Genomic DNA, 19,765 nt, shown 5'->3' with positions numbered 1-19,765 from the left:
GGCCGGGTTTGTCACCTTGAGACCGAGTTTCAGTTTCTGGCACTGTAACACATTCCCTGTAACTTTCAGCAACTCGCTGAAGTTCACCACTTTAAGAAAATGGTTTCCCACATATTCTCCCTAAGCTCAGGGGGAGTTTTAGTAGATAATGGAGCAGGCAGAGTCATTTGTCCATATCTTGTAGCCTGGACCAGTTCAGATGTCAGCAATGAAAATATTCTGCATCAATTTCACTGTCAGAGAATCATTTCTAGTTTAAAATAATGGCAACTTCTTTACTCTCCCTATTCTTGAAAAGTGGCTGTTGTACGAGCCAGTGTCAAACTCTACTTAAGTTTCATGTTTTGTGGTGTAATGTCACTTCTTGGAGCAGATCCACGGCCACTTTGCCAACGTTTTAAAAAAGGAGACATTTAAATTTCCTCAGGTCAAGAAATATTTACTGAATTTTTACAGGACATTATAATTTTCAGCTTTTTAACCATACAATATTGCAAGCTTGGTTTTCTTTACAGCTTGCTTTCCTTTTTGTTACAAGATGAATGAAAATCAGTCTTAGAATGGGATCTTTGATGGAACCTTCATGGGGGAGAGGCCATAGCATCTTCAAGGTTCTTTAATCTTCCAACTGGCTCTGTGTGGGTGGCTTCTGTGCAGAACCCTTTATATAAATGGGGCTCTGTGGGGGAGCAGCCATCTGGACACATGAAGCCAGTTGTAGGAGGGAGCCTAAACACATGCAAAGCTGGAGGCAGAAACCTTGTTCAAGAGTTCCAAAAAGAACAGGCCATTACCACTCAAACTAGAAAAAAGGCTGAGACAAGGTGCAGGAGATAATAGCTTTCATTGGACCAACTTCTGTTGGTAAGAGAGACAAGTCACCTTGTCACCCACTTCATCTCTCTAATATTCTGGGACCAACATGGCTACACTAACACCGCATACAAAAGAAAAGCTGTCCTCTCTAGGGTGCAACTAGCCAAAAGCAGGCTTACACAGTATGTATAATGCTGAAAATCATTCATAACTTGCGTTATTGTAGGTTTCAGAGTAGCAGCCATGTTAGTCTGTATCCGTAAAAAGAAAGAGTCCTTATGGTATCTTAGAGACTCACAAATTTATTGGAGTATAAGCTTTCCTGAGCTACAGCTCACTTCATCGGATGCATTCAGTGGAAAATATAGTGGGAAGACTTTATATGCACAGAGAACATGAACCCAGGGGTGTTACCATCACTCTTGTTACAGTGTGTATGGTAACACCCCTGGGTTCATGTTCTCTGTGCATATAAAGTCTTCCCACTATATTTTCCACTGAATGCATCCGATGAAGTGAGCTGTAGCTCAGGAAAGCTTATACTCTAATAAACTTGTTAATCTCTAAGGTGCCCTATTTTAGTGATCAAGTTGCTATATTGCTATCAGCTGGGGGCTAGCTGGTAGGTCTCTGATACATGGCCTCTGGTAGGAAGATAGGCCCAGTTCCCTGATCACGATACAGCTTCACCATTTTAAAACCATTTATATAAACATTGAACACATAAGATTTGACACCCAGCCCCTCACTTATGTTCCTTCAGCCAGAGGTTGCTAGCCCAGAGCTGAGTACTCCTTTTTGCTTTATTGTAAACAATTTTCTTCATAAACAGCTGTCTAAAGCATTTTCAAGGAGTGCTAGCTGAAGGGGGAGTTGGAAGGGGGTAGTAAGAAGCTATAGTTGAGCTAGGAGGAGACCAAAAATAGATTAAAAATAATCCTCAGCTAATTAGCAGGGTTTCTTCAGATACATTAGAAATGCCTTACTGTCCTTTTAGGTAAGTCGTGCTTTCTCCAACCCACAGTCAGAGGTAGGATAGAAAGAAGGGGTTTAGAACAGAAGCTGGTTGCAACGTTTGTTTGTTTGTTTGACCCCCTGCTCTTGGCCCTCATTTTAAAAACAAAAGTTTTGAGGCCCTAGAGGTATGGAGAAAAGCTTGAAAACGTGACCTCTGTGTCCCTAACATCTGCAGACAGCAAAAGGTGAACACAACGGAGCGGGTAAAAAATAATCTCATGATTTAGCTTTTAACCCCCCCGCCCCCATCTATGTGAAGTGTCGTGTGCGCGCGGGCGCGTGGAGGGGGCGTGTCCTGCCGGCGCAGTGGGCGTGGCCTGGCTGGGCGGCACCGCCCCCGGGCGCGCTGGGCACTGGGCATGCGCGCGCCGCTCAGCCTGGTCCGTTACCTGTCCTCGGCGGCGGCGGGATGGAGGGGCTCATCGAGCTGGTGAACCGGCTGCAGGACGCCTTCGCGGCGCTGGGGCAGAGCTGCCTGTTGGAGCTGCCGCAGATCGCCGTGGTGGGCGGGCAAAGCGCCGGCAAGAGCTCGGTGCTGGAGAACTTCGTCTCCAGGTGAGGGGCGGCGGGGAGCCCGGCGGGCCGGGGCGAGCTCAGGCGGAGCCGGCTGCCGAGCCCATCGCGCCCCCCCGCCCCGGTTATCACGCCTCCCGGCCCCCTCTAACGGCCCCGGCCCCCTTTATCACCCTCGCGCCCCCCGCCGAACCCGCAGCCTCCCCCGGCCCCTCTCGCCCCCCGAAAGCTACCGCTTCCTCCTGTTATCCCCTGGCCCTCAGCCTTCCCTGAGCTACCTCTTGGGAATTACCCCTCTCCCACCCCCTCGGATCTACAGCCCCAAATCCCGGGGCTCCTCCAAATCCCTTCTCTGAAACCACTCACCCTGCTAACATCCCCCAAACCCACAGCTTCCCCCCGCGAATTGCCTCCCTGAAATTCCCCCTCCCCACGGGGTGCCCTTTACAGTTAATGCTTGAGTCAGCAAAAGCTCTGGGGGCAGGTAAATCAGCGGAGGCCGTAACATTTATAGCTCTTTGCAAAGTCGTTATGAAAATCCACTTGTCCTTCCTTGCTGTGAGAACCGAAGGGCCAGGGAGAGGTGACTTGCCCCAGATGGGTTGCTGGTAGAATTGTACAAGGTTGAATTACGAGGGAATAGTGCAGGGAGGGATGGCTGGGGGATTTTGATATCTTCCAGTTAACGAAGGTTTGCTCACAGCCTGCAGAGGCTGCTGCCAGCCAGCCAGGGATGCTAAGTCACTCCAGAAAACAGCACCCACCCATGTCATTTATTTCAGGTTAAATGCTTTCTTAAGCAACCCTTACAAAACCGACGGGGGTGGGGGGTTTAATAAAGAGAAGAAACATGTTGTAGTCTCTAGTGAATCCCATCCAACGAGAGCCACAAATTTCCTCGCAGGTGTCAGAAACAAAGGTTTTGTGTCTGTAAATACTGATGTGTATATATTGGAGAAATCCATGTTGTGCATGTTTTGGGGGAGTGTATGTTTGTCCAAATCTTTCTCTTGGCTGAAAGATCTGTAGCATTAAAATCATACAACTGACTTCACAGATCACGTATGGGAATGGGCTATCATTTACCTTTCTTGTGCAGTTTATCTGTGCTAGAGATCCAAGAGGACGGTGTTGTGTTGAGCTCAATCTGTACTTCCCTCTGAGAAATAGACAAGGTTCCTGATGCGATTGCTACTGGGCACAAAGGTTATGCAGGAGCTAGTCGCCATTGGCATATTTCACAACTTCCAGTGCTGCAGAACTAATCAAGGGAATGTAAAATGATTAGGGGAATAGAGCTTTTTTTATTTTTTAAGGAGGACATAAAGTTTATTCGCAAAAAGAAAAAGAGTACTTGTGGCACATTAGAGACTAACAAATTTATTGTTGTAAGGTGCCACAAGTACTCCTTTTCTTTTTGCGGATACAGACTAACATGGCTGCTACTCTGAAACCTGTCATAAGGTTTATTGGCCTTTAACCGAAAACTGTTCGGTCTCAGAATATTTATGAAGAGCTCATTTGTTTCTGTGATGTAGAAAAAAATTAGTATAACTTGGATAACATCAGTTAAAATCTTATTATGCTTGGATACTTAATAGTGATTTTTCTGGGAAAATATAAATGTTGAAGAAACAACTATAAATACCACATGGGATTCTAGTTTTTGCTGATCAATGGGTTTGGCTTAAAACTGATATAACTATTGTCAACTATTATATATATATATATATAACTATTGTCAACTATTATTGTTGTATGCAGTGTTGTAGCCTTTGTGGCTGTGTTTTGGTCTCACTCATTGCCATTGTAGTAGGCATTACTTGGCAGGACATACAGTAGGAACTTTATGCTACAGTATTCAGAATTCAGTCTTTTAGATTTTTTCATTTTTTTTCTTCAAATTTTTGCCAAAGGTGGTATACCGGCATATGTATAAACGCTTGTACAATTCATAGTGCATGTACAGAACCAAATGTGGTGTTAAATACTGGTGTAATATATCAGCATTTTCTAACCTTTTGAAAGCAGAGATCCACTTAAGGGGGGGGGGAACAAACCAATGTGCTGCTCAGTATAACCTCACCATGTGTGGGAGCACTTACCCTAAATTAAGATGTGCATGTCTTCCACATAGTGCTCCCTCCTTTGGAAACTGTTGGTGTGTAGATATTTATAATACAATACTTCTCCTTTCTCACGTGCTTTGATAAGCAATGAAATAGCCAGCTGGTATTGACAGAACTGCCAGTCCCAAAAGTTCAAAAATCCTGGGATTGGCCCCGAAAATGTGAGTTTAAAAAACAAAACAAAAAACCACCAACCAAGAGTTTAAATCATGTTTTTGGACTGATTTATCATTTTTGCACTCCCCCTGCCCACCTGCAGTGTTTTTGACAATTGCAGTGTTGCCCACTTTCACGCTTATAGTAAAGAAGATCATTTTGATCTTCTAGTGAGAGCTCCTGCAGTGAGGATCCTGAGGACCCATAGTTCTAGGCTCTTTACAAAATGTGGTAAGAGACAAAAACAACAAGGAGTCTGGTGGCACCTTAAAGAAGTGGGTTTTTTACTCACAAAAGCTTTATGCCCTAATAAATGTTAGTATTTAAGGTGCCACTAGACTCCTTGTCGTTTTTGTGGATGCAGACTAACATGGTTACCCCTCTGATACTAGTGGTAAGAGACTACCATCTAGTGCAAAGTAAAGTGGTGAGTCCATGATGTGGGAACTGCAACATGGACTTGTCAGACTCATCTCATATAGTTGTGATGGCTACAACCTTTTAATCCCTGCTGAGCTGGGCTGGATTTACACTGGTGACCTACCAGTGACAGGCTTTACAACTCACTGGGACAGGGGTACTGGAACAGTTTGTATAGTGGGGGTGCTGAGAGCCACTGAACCAAACTGTAAACCCCGTATATGATGGAAACCACTTCAAGCCAGAGGGTGAGGCTGCAACCCTAGCACCACTAGTTCCAGCACCTATGCACTGGGATGCCTCAGGGCATTGCTGTCCCTATAAATACTGATGAGAGTGAAGCTAAATTTTTGGAAACAATAACCTTATTAAATCAAGTTCTTACCTTTTTGGAGTTTACACAGGCATGACATCCTACTCGGACATATGCAAAATCTCTCATACATTGCTGTCAGTCTCACGCATGCTGAGTGTGCTTTACCTTGTTGTATCCAAGGGAAAGTTGTCACTAAACCAAATACAGATAGTGAAAATGTAACTGTAAAACAGGTAATAACAGAGCATTCAAATCCACATCAAATACCATGTTTTGCAATATAAAATCAGTCCACGGTCCTTACACTCACTTACACATATATGTATTCTTTTTTCATCAGCAGTTTTTGAACCCACAGTCTTCATAACCACAGTACAGATCACTCCACTTCAGCTATAGCATTACCTGTGGTGGGAAAGTATGTTATCCTGTGTGGACCAGACCATGCATGGAGATGTGACGCATGTTGTCAGTGGATTTCACAAGTGTTTGTGAGGCAGTAGTGGAATGCTGGGCATCAGGATTCTTGGTTTCTCATTTTAGCACTGGGAGTAGATTGGGGACTATTGGTTACAGACAGCATAACTACTGTGACAATGTCCCTGTTGGGGTTGTCTGTGGAAGCTGGATCGCTGGATGTAAAAGCATGAGCCTCTCTCTACTACTTGAGTAATCAGATTTTCTAGTGTGAAAGCACTATGAGTTGTGAATCTCTGTGACCTGACTGCTAGGTGTAGGCACACTGTGTTAGTGTGGAGTACAGCAGCATCTAGTTTGCAGTAGCCCTTCTGAAAGGCTGTATGGGAGAATGTCTGAGGCTTGACTCTAAGACTTGGGTTCTGTTTCCAGCTCTGAGTGAAGTGATTTTGTACAAGTTCTCAGTTATCTTGTCTGTGCAATGGGTGAATGATGCACATTGGTTTTGTCCTCTAAGGTAGCAGTATGAAGTTTGTTTAATAGTGGAGGTTGTGGAGGGCACAGAAGTACTAATGGCAGTCAGTGGAAGTCTGGTCTCTGAACTTGCAGTTACAAACTACAAACTTTGGAATTATGTGAAGGGGGCAGCAGGGCTGTCCCTAGCCATTCTGGGGCCCTATGTAGTCCCCCCGCGAGGTGTGTGTGGAGCCCCAGGCCTCGGGGGGGGTGGGGGAGGCAGTTGGCTTGGGGGGTAGGAGGGAACCACCCCTCCCCAGCACTCACCGGTGATGTGGCTGGGGCCGGGTCACTGCACTTCCTGCCACCGGGGAGCACAGGCCTGGCTCTGCAGCACTCCTCAGGGGCGGGAAGAGGTGGAGCGGAATGGGGCGGGGGCTTTGGGGAATGGGTGGAGTGGGGGCAGGGCTGGGGTGGAGCAGGGGCAGGGGCCCTAGGGTAGAGGAGGGGCAGAGGCTGGAGCAGCATGCAGCTGCGCAGGGCATTCCAAATTTCCTGGTGCCCTACGCAGCTGCATACTTTGCATAGGGATAAGGACAGCCCTGGGGAGCAGTGTGGACTGGTGGATAGAGCACTAGACTGGGACTGATAGAACCCAGGTTGTCTATCCCTGCTCTGCCACATCCAGCTGGGTATTGTCACCGTGCTGTGCCTTTGTTTCCCCATCAGTAAAATGGGAGTAAATAATACTTGCTTCCTTTGCAAAGGACTTTGAGATAGGTATTATTATTTTGCTTTCACAAAACTGAGCAATGGCCAGAAATTCTTGTCGTAATGAGACTCCTGTAGCAGGGCGAAATTTGTGTTACTTACTTTAAATGCACTATTGCAAGTTCATGCAATTTCAACAGCATCATCACTGATAGCTGAGTTAGCACCCATTGAAACGCATAATGTTCACAGTTCAGAGCCGGTATTTTGGAGTCAGTGCAAACTTAGGCAGAGATTTCTGATTTGGTTACATTTGGGGCATATTTTGAAGGTTTTCTTTGACAGTGTAACATCTAGAGACTCTCTTAAGACTCTGGAGAACAAATGAGAGGTTGTCTGCGCCCTTCTGGCGAGTCCTTCCCCCAGGGGAGCATTTGTGGTACACATTTGGAGGAAACAGTATTGTCTACCACTGTCTGAGGAACGCAGACTGTAAGAACAACACACATTCTTCCATTCTGTGTCCCCTCCCCCAGCCTTGGTGGATAATTGTAGTAAAAGTAAATGTGCACAAACTAATAACCAAGGAGTCTAGCAGTGTGGGAGCCAGCAGGAGAGAAAGTCAAAGGCATAAAGAAAAGTTAGGTACCTGATTGCCATTGCAAGTCAATGAGAATTGGGCACCTAGGCTCAGATCCTCAAAAGCATTAGGGGCTTAACTGCTGTTTAAATCAATGGAAGTTAGGGGCCCAAGTACCTTTGAGGATCTGTGCCTGGTTCTGTACCATTGACTTTAGTAGGTGCCTGATCAAGGTCTGTACCCCATTTGTGCTTTTTGAAAATTTTCCCTGGAAGCTAATGAGTAATAATATAAAAGAAAAATAATGGCAGGAGGGCAGGAAGCAAACTTGTAAATTGTACATAATGTGAATGGCTTTCAGAAGTTGGGAAAAGCACAGCAGAGACTTGTCCAGAGGAGAATCCATTCAGCAGAGTGAATTTTTAAGATGGCAGCTCCCCTATGCTTATTGTGCTCTTTTCAGAGGCTCTTTATTCAGTCCTAAGTGGAATAACCTTATTTTCTGACTTTTATGAATATTTAAATATTAATAATTAGATTTCAAAAATGAAAACTCTCTATTTTCTACTTTGCTTAATGTAATTGGCATGTGGCAAAGTAATTGCTTTATACGGGATGTATGTAGACTTTTGATTATAATCACGTCATTCACAGTCAAACATACACAGCAGACTGTGCACTTTAATTTTCAAAGCCTGAGGTTCTGTTCTGTAATATGATTTTGCTGCCTTCTTAGAATCTACCATTATTTCTTGACCATTTCTTCACCCGTACTTATTCTTTAGCAGCAGTATGTGTTGTTTTTATTCTAGTTTTTGGTCCCTCTTTGAAACATGTACCTGTGCATGTTTCCCAAATGACAGCATTTCCTCATGTGCATATGTAATTCTTTTACCTTGCCGTGGTAATTGCTAATGCTAAAAGTCTATATCAAGTTGTGAGGGGGAAAAAGAAGAGAGTTCAGCTGACTGTCGAAGCTAAGCATTTGATATTTGCAGAGAAAACACCTGTTTAATGGAGTTTGTGCATTCTAGGGAGGCATAGAGTACAATGGCTACAATGATTTTAACTGTAATAATAAATTGTACTGTCATAGGATTAACCAGCGAGGAATCTCCTAGAAAATTGGTAGCTTTTTCTCCAGCTTTTCAGACCAGAGAAAAGCAACAGTAGATTCAAACTAAAATACAGGGGTGTGTGTGTATTTTTTAATCTCAAGGATCGAATGAAAGTGGAAATCCTCTTCTTCAAACATGTAATTTCCCTTCTTTCCGTCAGTTTAATTAAAACATTGTACTGCTTGTGGTTACTCCATTAATCAGAATATTCTGGTGTACTGCATTGTTTCTGGGTATTTAAATATATATTCCACCGAATAGAGGTCATGTGCCATTGTCTAGTTCCCTCTTTAATATCCTTCCAACATATCATATTTATAACTGTTCTACAAACTCTAAATGTGTATACGTGATATGGATTACTTTCCCCCTACGCCACCCTTAAATATGAACTTGATAGATGTGGATTTTGAACTGCTATTCATGCATACAAGCTTAGAGAATTATTGCTAGGTGCAATGTGTAAACACAAATAAATGTGTACTTCACTATAATACATTCGACAACAAGTGAACAAATTGATACTCTTCATGTAGAGGGCAAGGTTTTTTCCTTAGAATTTTCAGTTTAAGCAACCTCCTCCTTATTTTTGGCAGATACTCTTTAATTGTTAGAATGCTTACCTTTTTTTAAGGAAACCTGTGTTTGATAATGAACAGTAGAGTGAGCTCTCGGACATGTAGTCTGGTACCTGAGGCTCTTAATCCAGTATTTAAGCAGTTTGTAGGGATGTCAAGTCAAAATGTATTAGCAGATGGTATGTAAACATTTTCATAGGCCTTCTCTTTACAAAAAATAGCTTTCAGATGATTAGTTGTAAGGCAGACAGTGTCATGTTATCTGACTTGAGCCCAGATGTGAATCATGAGAGTTTGATCCTTGCTCAGTTGGATTGTCAACAGTTCAGAATAATCAAAGAACACTTCTATGTAATGGTTATATAGAGGATACTCTTCATGTAACTTTCCTATCCTGTATAGGACTAGGATATATTGATGACTTTATAGTAACCATGAACTTAATATTTTGGGTCTGTTCAGGACCTAAATAACCTTTAAAACATGTAAGAGGTGTTTGTTAGCAGTCCAATCTAGCACAATGCTGAGATCTTTGTTGCCCTTGAATTGAGAACACTTATTTCACAGGAGGAACCTGTGGCCAGATTTTTAAAGGTATATAAGCACTTAGTGAGATTCTCTAAAGCACCTAGGTGCCTACAGCCTATTGATTTCAATGTCCCATTTGAAATCCAGTGGGAGGGAGGAGCCTAGTGAGGTTGTTTGGAAGCGCCTATCTGCATCTTGAGACACCTAAATACTTTAAAAATGTAGTCCTCACTGCCTCTTAGGATTGTGTCCTAAACTTGGGGCGTGGCTGAGAGGGAGTAAACAGGTTACCAGTGTCCTTTTCTTTTGTTCTCTCTAACAGGCACGCTCTGAAGGATTTTGCTCCCGTTAACTTCTGAAACATGTGATAGCCCTATTAATAGGTCAAACAGAGCAGAAATCCTAGAAGAGCGTTTAAAGGAAAGATATTTGTAATACTGCTACTTGGCTATTCTACTGTAAATACAGAGAGGAAGTGTGTAATGGTTACAACAGGATAGAGGTAGCCAGGACTTGGGGACTCTATTCCCATCTCTGCCACTGACTCATTGTGCAGCTTGAACAAGTTACTTAACCGCTCTGTTTCTGTTTCCATATCTGTAAAATGCATACAAGGGTGCTTGCTTCAAACGTTAACCTTGATAGCGCCTGTGTGAAGTCCTGAGATGGAAGATGGAGTATAAGAATTTAACAGTATTATAAAATAAGTTCATATGCAGGAATGTCATCTTTCATTTACATTAGTGTTTACAGCTGCCACATGAGCAGTGGTAAAAGGACCCATTGGTGAGCAAGTCTAAAAATACACTTGAACAAGGAGTTATCTAGACTGATAGAGTCTCTCTCCTTAAATGATACGCATTGTGATGAATAAGCCGTATAAGACAAATAACTTAGTTATGTTATGCAGATCTAAAAGCCCCTATTACTTGATGAACGAGGTGTTTTTACACAAGAACCTAGCTTTTGGCATCCTTAAAGAATGTCAATCCAAACGCTTCCTTGGGTTTTTAATATATACTGGATTATCTTCCTGCAGTGTCATGCCTATCCTTTCATAACATTGCCTCTGCAAATCCCCACAGTAGAAATCATCATGTGCTTTGCCATAGAACTAATTTCAAAGCAGTTAGCCATTAGGCTGCACGAACGTGTCCTGCAGATTCGGTGCTCTAGAGAACACACTGCATTTGATCAAGTACATGACCATATACTGCTTTTTTTTTTTTTTCTACCCTCTCCCACATGCTTTTTGGTTCCAGTCTATTCTCTCTGCCGCTCTCACCACTAATCTGGCCCTTGACATCTCTGCATTTGATTCACACTGCTTCAGCAGGGTGGAAGGCTTGATTGTATTGTATCTGAGTAATAGTATCATGTAGACAAATTACATAGCTATACAGTCACATGATTCCGATTGTTTAGTTATACAGTCTTAAGCATCCTTTGATCTTTTACATTTCTCTTCTTTTTCAGATACAAAATACAAAAACAAATAAACAATGGACAAGATGTTTAATATGACAATCAGCGTTACTTGCAAGACCAAGGAATGTAAACATAAAAGACAGTAGCTAAAGGCATAAAGCAATAGTTTCCTTTTCCTTTCTAATTTTGACACAGAGAAGCGTGAGTGCATGATCATAAGATCAGAGTATATTAGCTACAAATATAACCCAAAGCATGTTTTGGTAATGACATTATGTATGAGTCATGTTGCATCAATACATTTTAGCGTGTATGTCTCCATTTTGTGTTTCAGCAGTGACGTTGTTTCTCTGTACTAATACAGGTATTTGCAGGTGTCTTCTCTTGATAACTCCTCGTCATGGTTCATCATATTTGTATTAATACACCTTGACCAATAAGCCAGAGGTTCCCAAACTGTTGGGTGCACCCCCTGGGTGGCACAGAGGAACATTCAGGGTGTGTGGCTTAGGCCCAGGCCAGCCCCCACAGAGGCGGGGAGGGAGTGCCACCTAGCTCTGCTCCTGGCCGCGCCCCGCCTGCCAGCCCTAGCCCTAGCCCTGGCCCCAGCTGTGGCCCTGGCCCCAGCCTCAGCCCCCTTACCCTTGTCCACATCCTTCCCTCCGAAGCCTCGTCCCTTCTCCCGGCCCTGGATCTGAGGGCGGGTGTGTGTGTGGATGGGGTAAAGGGGGACGTGAGGTGAAAAGTTTGGGGACCACTGTAATAAACAATAATTTATCCAACTGGTTACATTTTTAGTGTTTACTGATGTAATCACAGACTATTTAACTACATTGTAAACTCTTTGAGTCAGGGACAAGTCTCTTTGTTCTGTGTTTGGTATAACATAGTGGGGTCCTAGTCTATCACTGGGGTTCCTACATGCTACCTCAATACAAACAATAAATATCATTGTATGGACTCACTTCGTTTGGTAGCTTGATGGTGCTGTAAGGACTACTAGCAATCCTTTGGAGCTGCATGTCTCAGTATGTAGTGTAAATACGTTTATAATGGGAAAAGATTATTAGTTTAACTGTGACCTTGTATCATATTTTTTAATGAGTTGCACTGAAATGAACAAGGCAGCATTATTTGATTAGAGATCCCATTTATTTATGTGCCAGGCTTTGATGTACTGCCAGACTGTCTGTGATGGCCTTGGGGATGTGAGAGAAGATTGATGATATAGTCTCATCATATGGGAATGATAACACTCTTTCCACTCCATTATTATCTCTGGAAGATGTTAAATAGAAGCTACTGAAGGTCAACATTTTTATGTGAGCAGGCCCAGATAGCTTGCATCCAAGAGTTTTAAAAGAGCTGGCTGAGGAGCTCACTTGATCATTAAAGTTGATTTTCAATAAGTCTTGGAACAGTGTGGAAGTTCAAGAAGACTGGAAAAGAAAGGTAATAGTATGCCAATATTTAAAAAGGGTAAACGGGATGACTGAGGTAATTATAGGCCTGTCAGCCTGACGTTGATTCTGGGCAAGATAATGGAGCAGCTGATATGGGATTCGAATAACAAAAATTTAAAGTAGGGTACTGTAATTAATGCAAATCAGTATGGGTTTATTGAAAATAAATCCTGTCAAACTAATTTGATAACTTTTTTTTGATGAGATTACAAGGTTGGCTGATAAAGGTAATGGTGTTGTCTTAGTATACTTAGACTTCTGTAAGGTGTTTGACTTGGTACTGCACAACATTTTGATTAAAATACTAGAAGGGTATAAAATTATGGCACACATGGCACACATTAAATAGCTTAAAAGCTGGCTAGCAGATAGGTCTCAAAATGTAATTGTAAATGGGGAATCGTCATTGAGTGGTTGTGGTTCCAGTTGGGTTCTGCAGGGATCGGTTCTTGGCCCTATGCTATTTAATATTTTTATTAATGACCTGGAAGAAAACATAAAATAATTATTGATAAAGTCTACAGATGACGCACACATTAGGGGATCTGAAATAATGAAGAGGACAGGTCAATAATAGAGTGATCTGGATTGCTTGGTAAGCTGGGCACAAGCAAACAATATGCATTTTAATATGGCTATATGTAAATGTATCCATCTAGGAACAAGGAATGCAGGCCATGCTCTAGAGGATGGGGGACTCTGAAAAAGATTTGGGGGTCATGGTGGATAGTCAGCTGAATATGAGCTACCCGTGTGACGATGTGGCAAAAGAGCTAATGTGATCCTGGGATGCCTAAACAGGGGAATCTTGAGTAGGAGTAGAGAGCTTATTTTACCTCTGTATTTGGCACTGGTGTGACCACTGCTGGAATAGTGTATCCAGTTCTGGTGCCCACAATTAAAGAAGGATGTTGATAAATTGGAGAGGTTCTGAGAAGAGCCAGAAGAATGATTAAAGGATAGACTCGTAAGAATATTAAAAAAGCCATCTTGGGTTAGACCAAAGGTCCATCTTTCCCAGTAGCCTGTCTTCTGACAGTGGCCAATGCCAGGTGCCCCAGAGGTAATGAACAGAACAGGCAATCATCAAGTGATCCATCCCTTATCACCCATTCCCAGCTTCTGGCAAACAGAGGCTAGGGACACCATCCCTGCCCATCCTGGCTAATAGCCATTGATGGACCTATCCTCCGTGAATTTCTCTAGTTCTTTTTTGAGCCCTCATAGGGCTCAATCCATTTAGTTTAACAAAGGAGATTAAGGGATGACTTGATTCCAGTCTGTAAGTATCTACTCAAGGAACAAATATTTAATAATCTCTTCAATCTAGCAGAGAAAGGTGGAACACAGTCCCATGGCTGGAAGTTGAAGCTAAACAAATTCAGACTGGAAACAAGTCCTGAATCTTAAACAGTGAGGCTAATTAACCACTGGAACAATTTACTGAGGGTCGTGGTGGATTCTCCATCAGTGGCAATTTTGAAATCAAGATTAGATGTTTTTTCTAACAGATCTGCTCTAGGAATTTTTTGGGGGGAAGTTCTGTGACTTGTGTTATTCATACAAGAGGACACACAGGTCACAGTTGTTCCTTCTGGTCTTGGAATCTATGAATCATAGCTGTAGATACAGGGGAGTTTTGAAGCACTCTTAAACCTAGCACTTCTAGCATCAATGCCGGGATTTTATAATTTGAGAACTTTGCTTTGTATTAATTGTACATTTAGCGTAATATTTTTGCACACTAATATGTAAATAGATTTTCTTCCACAAAATTAAGGGAGAAATTTGATTGAATTCTATGGGAGTTTCACCATTCACTTCACTACAGCCAGAATTTCACTCTGAATATCACTTTGAATATCAACAAAGATACAATTTACATTTTAAAACTATCTTAAGGTTTGATTTGTTTGCTGTTTATCAAACAGATTTTTAACACAGTAATTTCTAGTATTTGGGATATTTTTAAAAGTGCAATAGGTATTAAGTTCTGTTTTTAATGAATTAAACAGTGGCAAATGCGTAATGCTTTGTAGCAGTCACAAGAAAAGTTGTAAGGCATTTTAAACCTCTGTATCAGGGTGGATTAAAAGAGCTATATTCCAGACCTGTTCAGCAGCCAAACTGGATCCACCAAAGAAAATTTGTTACACACTCCATAAGGGGCACTGTGGCATCCTTGTCTGATGACATCTGCAGAGTTGCTACATGGTCATCTATTAATTCTTTCACTAACCATTACAAAAGAAGTGCCCTTTCCTACCAAGTACAGGTTTTGGACAGCAATAGGCTATACTACCTATGTGGGACTTGGTTCATGAAGCCCCAGAATTCTAGGCTATTAGGATTCTATGATGGTAGGCAAGGGTTAATGGACTGGGACTAGCAGCAGCTCAATCTCATTAGTTTTCCTGGAAACTAGCTTGGAAAATATAAAAGGAGTAGAAGGAGGAAGTTAAGCACCAGGAGTGGCCGGAGAACCTAAGAGTCATTCTGAGGGAAGCTGGTCTGTAGAGGAAATCATTCGAAAACAAATGTTTGCCGGGGTGGGGGCATGTAAGTGCTGAGAAAAGGATGTTTGGGATTTGTTGGGTTTTTTTCTCCTTGAATAAAGGAGAGAACAAAGGACTTCTGTTTGGTTAACCCTGAGGCGAGGGAGTTTGGGACTTGTTTGCCTTGACTCTGGGGAGAGGGATTTATGGGACTGGAATCAGCATAATCCTAGAGTATGTTTTTTCTTTTTTTTCCTTTTCGGTATGCCTGGCCTTCTTTAGACTGAAGGACCACTTGCCCATATCTTTCAGTTTGTGTCCAGTTATTTTTTAGTGAGAATAAAGAACATTTTCTTTCAAGGATTTTGGTGTAATGTTCCACTTCACCCTTATGTTGTTACTGATTGTTCATATTCTGACCCTATTGTATGTGATGTTCTGGCAATTATGGCCAAAGCCATGGATGACACACGTGAGAGAGAGAAATTAATTCCCTTGCTGGTAACTGTTGTTTCTCATAGTAGGCAACCATTGGTATGGCTTGACCAGACCTACCCTACATTAATGTTATGCCATGGTAGTAATTCAGTCTTCGGGTTGCGGGAAGATAGAAATTTAACTTAATTTTGAATGTTACACATCTCTTGAGCTTGCACTAATCTTGTGTGTTGTCAGCTTGTGTGTCATCAGCCTCAGTAATATTCTGAGGTTCATGCATGCAGTACATCAGTGTTCTTTGCAGCTGCTGGAATGTGCAGGATAAATGAGATGTGAATGTCTAGTATGAGAAACAAAACTTTTTGGTTTAAAACCACCTTGCTTTTATTGATCCAACCTCCTAAAAGCTAGGCTGCCTTAGTACTGCAATTCCTATTGTATGGGTTTTAGAAGGAGAGAGAAATTAGAACCAATAATATTCCAGCCTCTCAAAATGACCTGAAATAGCTTTTCCATAGAAAAGTGTGGCAATTTTATGGTCTGACATCTCGTGATCTACCAGAGGCAGAAGCAAAAGCCTTCATGATATTTTAATGACAAAAAGGTCCCATTTCTGCTCCTGACAGAAAATGAAATATCAGACCTTCCACCATATCACTAATTAAAAATTCTGTATTGGCTGATCTGGGTCTCAAACCAGTGTACATTTTTGGGAAGGTTCATATTTGGAGCAAAAGAAGGATATATTTTTGTCAGAGGTTTTGTTGGTGCCACTGAGATTTGAGATGTTAGAATTAGTCCTGGTGGAGGTGGGCTTGTTGCCAGGGTACATATAAAGTGATCAAAGGTGAAATGAGTAATAGCCATTCATGACATGGTGGTTCAGCTTATGAAATTGATATCATCACCACATCTGTAGGAGGTTGTGTGCCCACATTATTTTTCATGTAATTATTGCAAATAGGAAATTCAGTAAATTATGTATAAATCTGACTTTTGAATGAAATAATTTCCTACTCAGACCTTCACTAAAATAAACATTCAAATAAAGAGTGGATGATAATGGCAACTTCTGTACAGAATACTGATGTGATGTTAGGTGACACAGGAATTTTTGATCTCCCCATACTTGTAGGGAGATGCAAAATCTCACTGCGTGTGTGTGTGTGTGTGTGTATATATAAATTTTTTTTAATGCCATACCTCTACGCACTAACACCCTGTGCAAATTAGCCCTCTCATGTGAGTGAACGTTTCGGTGTTAGAACAAAATACATTATTGGCATGAAGACACATATTTTACTCTTTAACATAGACATTTTAAGTCTTTCTGATTCTCTTCCCCCCCTACCCCCCTTGAAATTAGTGGAGGACACCATCTGGGCAGTAGATAACAGAAAATTTTACTTTGTCTTACAAGAAAAAGGAGTAGTTTTGCAGATTTGATACGATGCTGTAATGTTCTGGATGCCTGCCACAGAGAAGGGCTGTATGGTGCGTACAATAGTTTGCTTACTGGGCCCTACCGGCAGCATCCTGATTGGTTAGTGCAGCAAATAAAGGCACAGCTGAAGTAGAATCAGCATGAACAGAGCAGTGTTTCATCTCACCTCTTTATCTCTATGCTTTCGGCTGGCATGTTGTCATCACTGTCATGGGATAGCCTCTCTCTACAGCCCTCTAAACATTATCTAGACTCTTTTGAAAGCTTTCACTTATGTTAAGTCAGTGAACTTTTAACATAAGATCTTTCATACTGGAAAGTTGTTTTTTCTTATGTTTTCCAGGCTTTAGTGCATGCTTGAATGCGATCTCTTTATTTGTGCAGAAATGTAACTGATAAGGTAGTGTTGACAGAATTAGCATGGTGGTACTAACAATAGTGTGTGTGTTTCATTTTTTTCCCCAGGTTTCTCTTCAGGGCTTCCCCCCCAAGCCCCCTCTCCAAGTAATTGTTTTCTCCACTTGTCCTTGACTGTTGGAAAACTCCACCACTGAGAGTGCAGTAACTTTTGGCATTAATTTCTTAGCAGCTCTAGTACAAGCCCTTAAGGGGAGAAGTAGTGATTGTTGGCCAGTCTATGGAGCAGGCATGACTTTTCTGAAGATACTTGGTTTCTGGGGGACACTTCTGCCAGCCTCTGCCATCCCAGAGATCAGGAGAGAAGTATGACCACAGGGGTTTCTAAGCGTGCTTCTGTAAAGCATCTCCACCTTCCTGAATGTATAGGACCTTAACTTTTGCTCCTCCCTCAATGACCATAGAATTAAATAGGATCATTAGGAAGGCACCTAATTGTGATAATTAGGATTCTTTATCCTCTCCATTTAAGCTCAATAGCAAGCTGTTTTTGGACTTGTCTCACATCTCCTACCTAGAGTCATCTTCAGGCACACAGTGTGCTCACTCTCACACCTCTCTTCCATTCTCCTTAGGACTTGTGTCCTTGGCCTCTTGGTGCAATGAGGAAAGCATCTCCAAAGAGAGGTTCCAGGTGCTAGAAGGTGCTGCTGTGAAATAGCCTAGCTCACCCTTTTCAAAAGAAGGGGTGGCTCTCTCCAGATTGAGGTTTCCTTCAGCCACTTCTAGGCAATTTTGCCTCTGAGCACTTGAGAGGAACTCAGATACCACAATGATGGGCTCAGCAAATATAGCTGGACAGACATGGAATCCGTTATTGGCTGATTGTCTGTCTCCATCAGGAGAGGAGAATACTAACAGTGCAGAAGAATGGCTGGAAGACTCAGGGCCTTAGTTTCTCCATCTACCAGGGAAGTGAGGAAATAATTAATGAGTTTTAGGAATGACTGGATGCACAATTTTTCCTCCCCAGGGCTGTGTGCGAACTATATAGGCTAAGTACAGTTATGACCCCTGGTACTTGCTGCCTGTCACGGATTGAACAAGTATCAGAGGGGTAGTCCTGTTAGCCTGTTTCCACAAAAACAACGAGGAGTCCAGTGGCACCTTAAAGACTAACAGATTTATTTAGGCATAAGCTTTCGTGGGTAAAAAACCCCACTTCTTCAGAACATGGAGTGAAAATTATAGTTGCAGGCATAAATATACTCACACATGAAGAGAAGGGAGTTACCTTACAAGTGGAGAACCAGTGTTGACAGGGCCAATTTAATCAGGGTGGATGTGGTCCACTCCCAATAATTGATAAGGAGGTGTCAATAGCAAGAGAGGGAAAATTGATTTTATAGTGAGCCAGCCACTTCCAGGCCCTATTCAAGCACAAATTAATGGTGTTAAATTTTCAAATGAATTGTAGCTCTGCAGTTTCTCTTTGAAGTCTGTTTTTGAAGTTTTTTTTGTTGAAGTATGGCTACTTTAAAATCTGTTATAGAAAGTCCAGGGAGATTGAAGTGTTCTCCTACTGGCTTTTGTATATTATGATTCCTACTACAGGACAGGCCCAACAAGGAAAATAACAGACACCACTGGCCATCACATACAGCCCCTAGCTAAAATCTCTCCAGCACATCATCGACGATCTACAATCTATCCTGGAAAATGATCCCTCACTCTCACAGACCTTTTGAAGCAGGCCAGTCCTTGCTTACAGACAGCCCCCCAACCTGAAGCAAATACTCACCAGCAACCACACACCAGAAACACTAAGCCAGGAACCAATCCATGTAACAAACCCCGTTGCCTATTCTGTTCCCATATGTACTCTAGCAACACCATTAGAGGATCCAGCCACATGAGCCACACCCTCGGGGGGCTCATTCATCTGCACATCTACTAATGTGATATATGCCATCATGTGGCAGCAATGCCCCTCTGCCATGTACATTGGCCAAACCTGACAGTCTCTACGTAAAAGAATAAATGGACACAAATCAGACAACAGGAATGGTAACATACAAAAGCCAGTGCTTTTTTTTTTTTTAATTGATTGAACAGTCATTTAGTTAAAATTATTCTTATCTGTAGATGGCAGATTAACCCTGAAAGATCCTTGTTACTGCAAATCTTAGGCCAATTTCAAAGAACTCATGACTTGGTCACTAACTGTATTACAGCATAGATATCATAGCACCATATCTGTTCCCTGCAGGTTACTGCACCAAGACCCTGCGTAACTGGCTTCTAGATTTGGGAGATAAACACCCCCCCCCCCCAAGTCCAGTAACACTCCATAGTCTCTTGCTTCACTTAACTTGCTCCCAAATG

The 19,765-nt window shown here is 42.2% G+C and overlaps 1 protein-coding gene across 7 annotated transcripts in view; it reads left to right on the top strand.

Annotated features, from left to right (window-relative positions):
* Positions 1-2,172: 2,172 nt before the first annotated feature.
* DNM3 (dynamin 3) overlaps positions 2,173-19,765 on the top strand; it is a 298,280-nt gene continuing 280,687 nt past the window's right edge. For all 7 annotated transcript variants that reach the window (XM_073356327.1, XM_073356323.1, XM_073356326.1 and 4 more), the window contains exon 1: positions 2,173-2,388. In XM_073356327.1, the coding sequence (XP_073212428.1) occupies positions 2,243-2,388 (146 nt within the window). In that variant the 5' untranslated portion in view covers positions 2,173-2,242. The remainder of the gene's footprint in view (positions 2,389-19,765) is intronic.

This window comes from Lepidochelys kempii, chromosome 8 (assembly GCF_965140265.1).
Source record: "Lepidochelys kempii isolate rLepKem1 chromosome 8, rLepKem1.hap2, whole genome shotgun sequence".
Lineage (NCBI taxonomy): Eukaryota > Metazoa > Chordata > Testudines > Cheloniidae > Lepidochelys > Lepidochelys kempii.
Note: the sequence above shows the minus strand (reverse complement) of the source record. Positions and strands in the feature narration are given on the sequence as shown.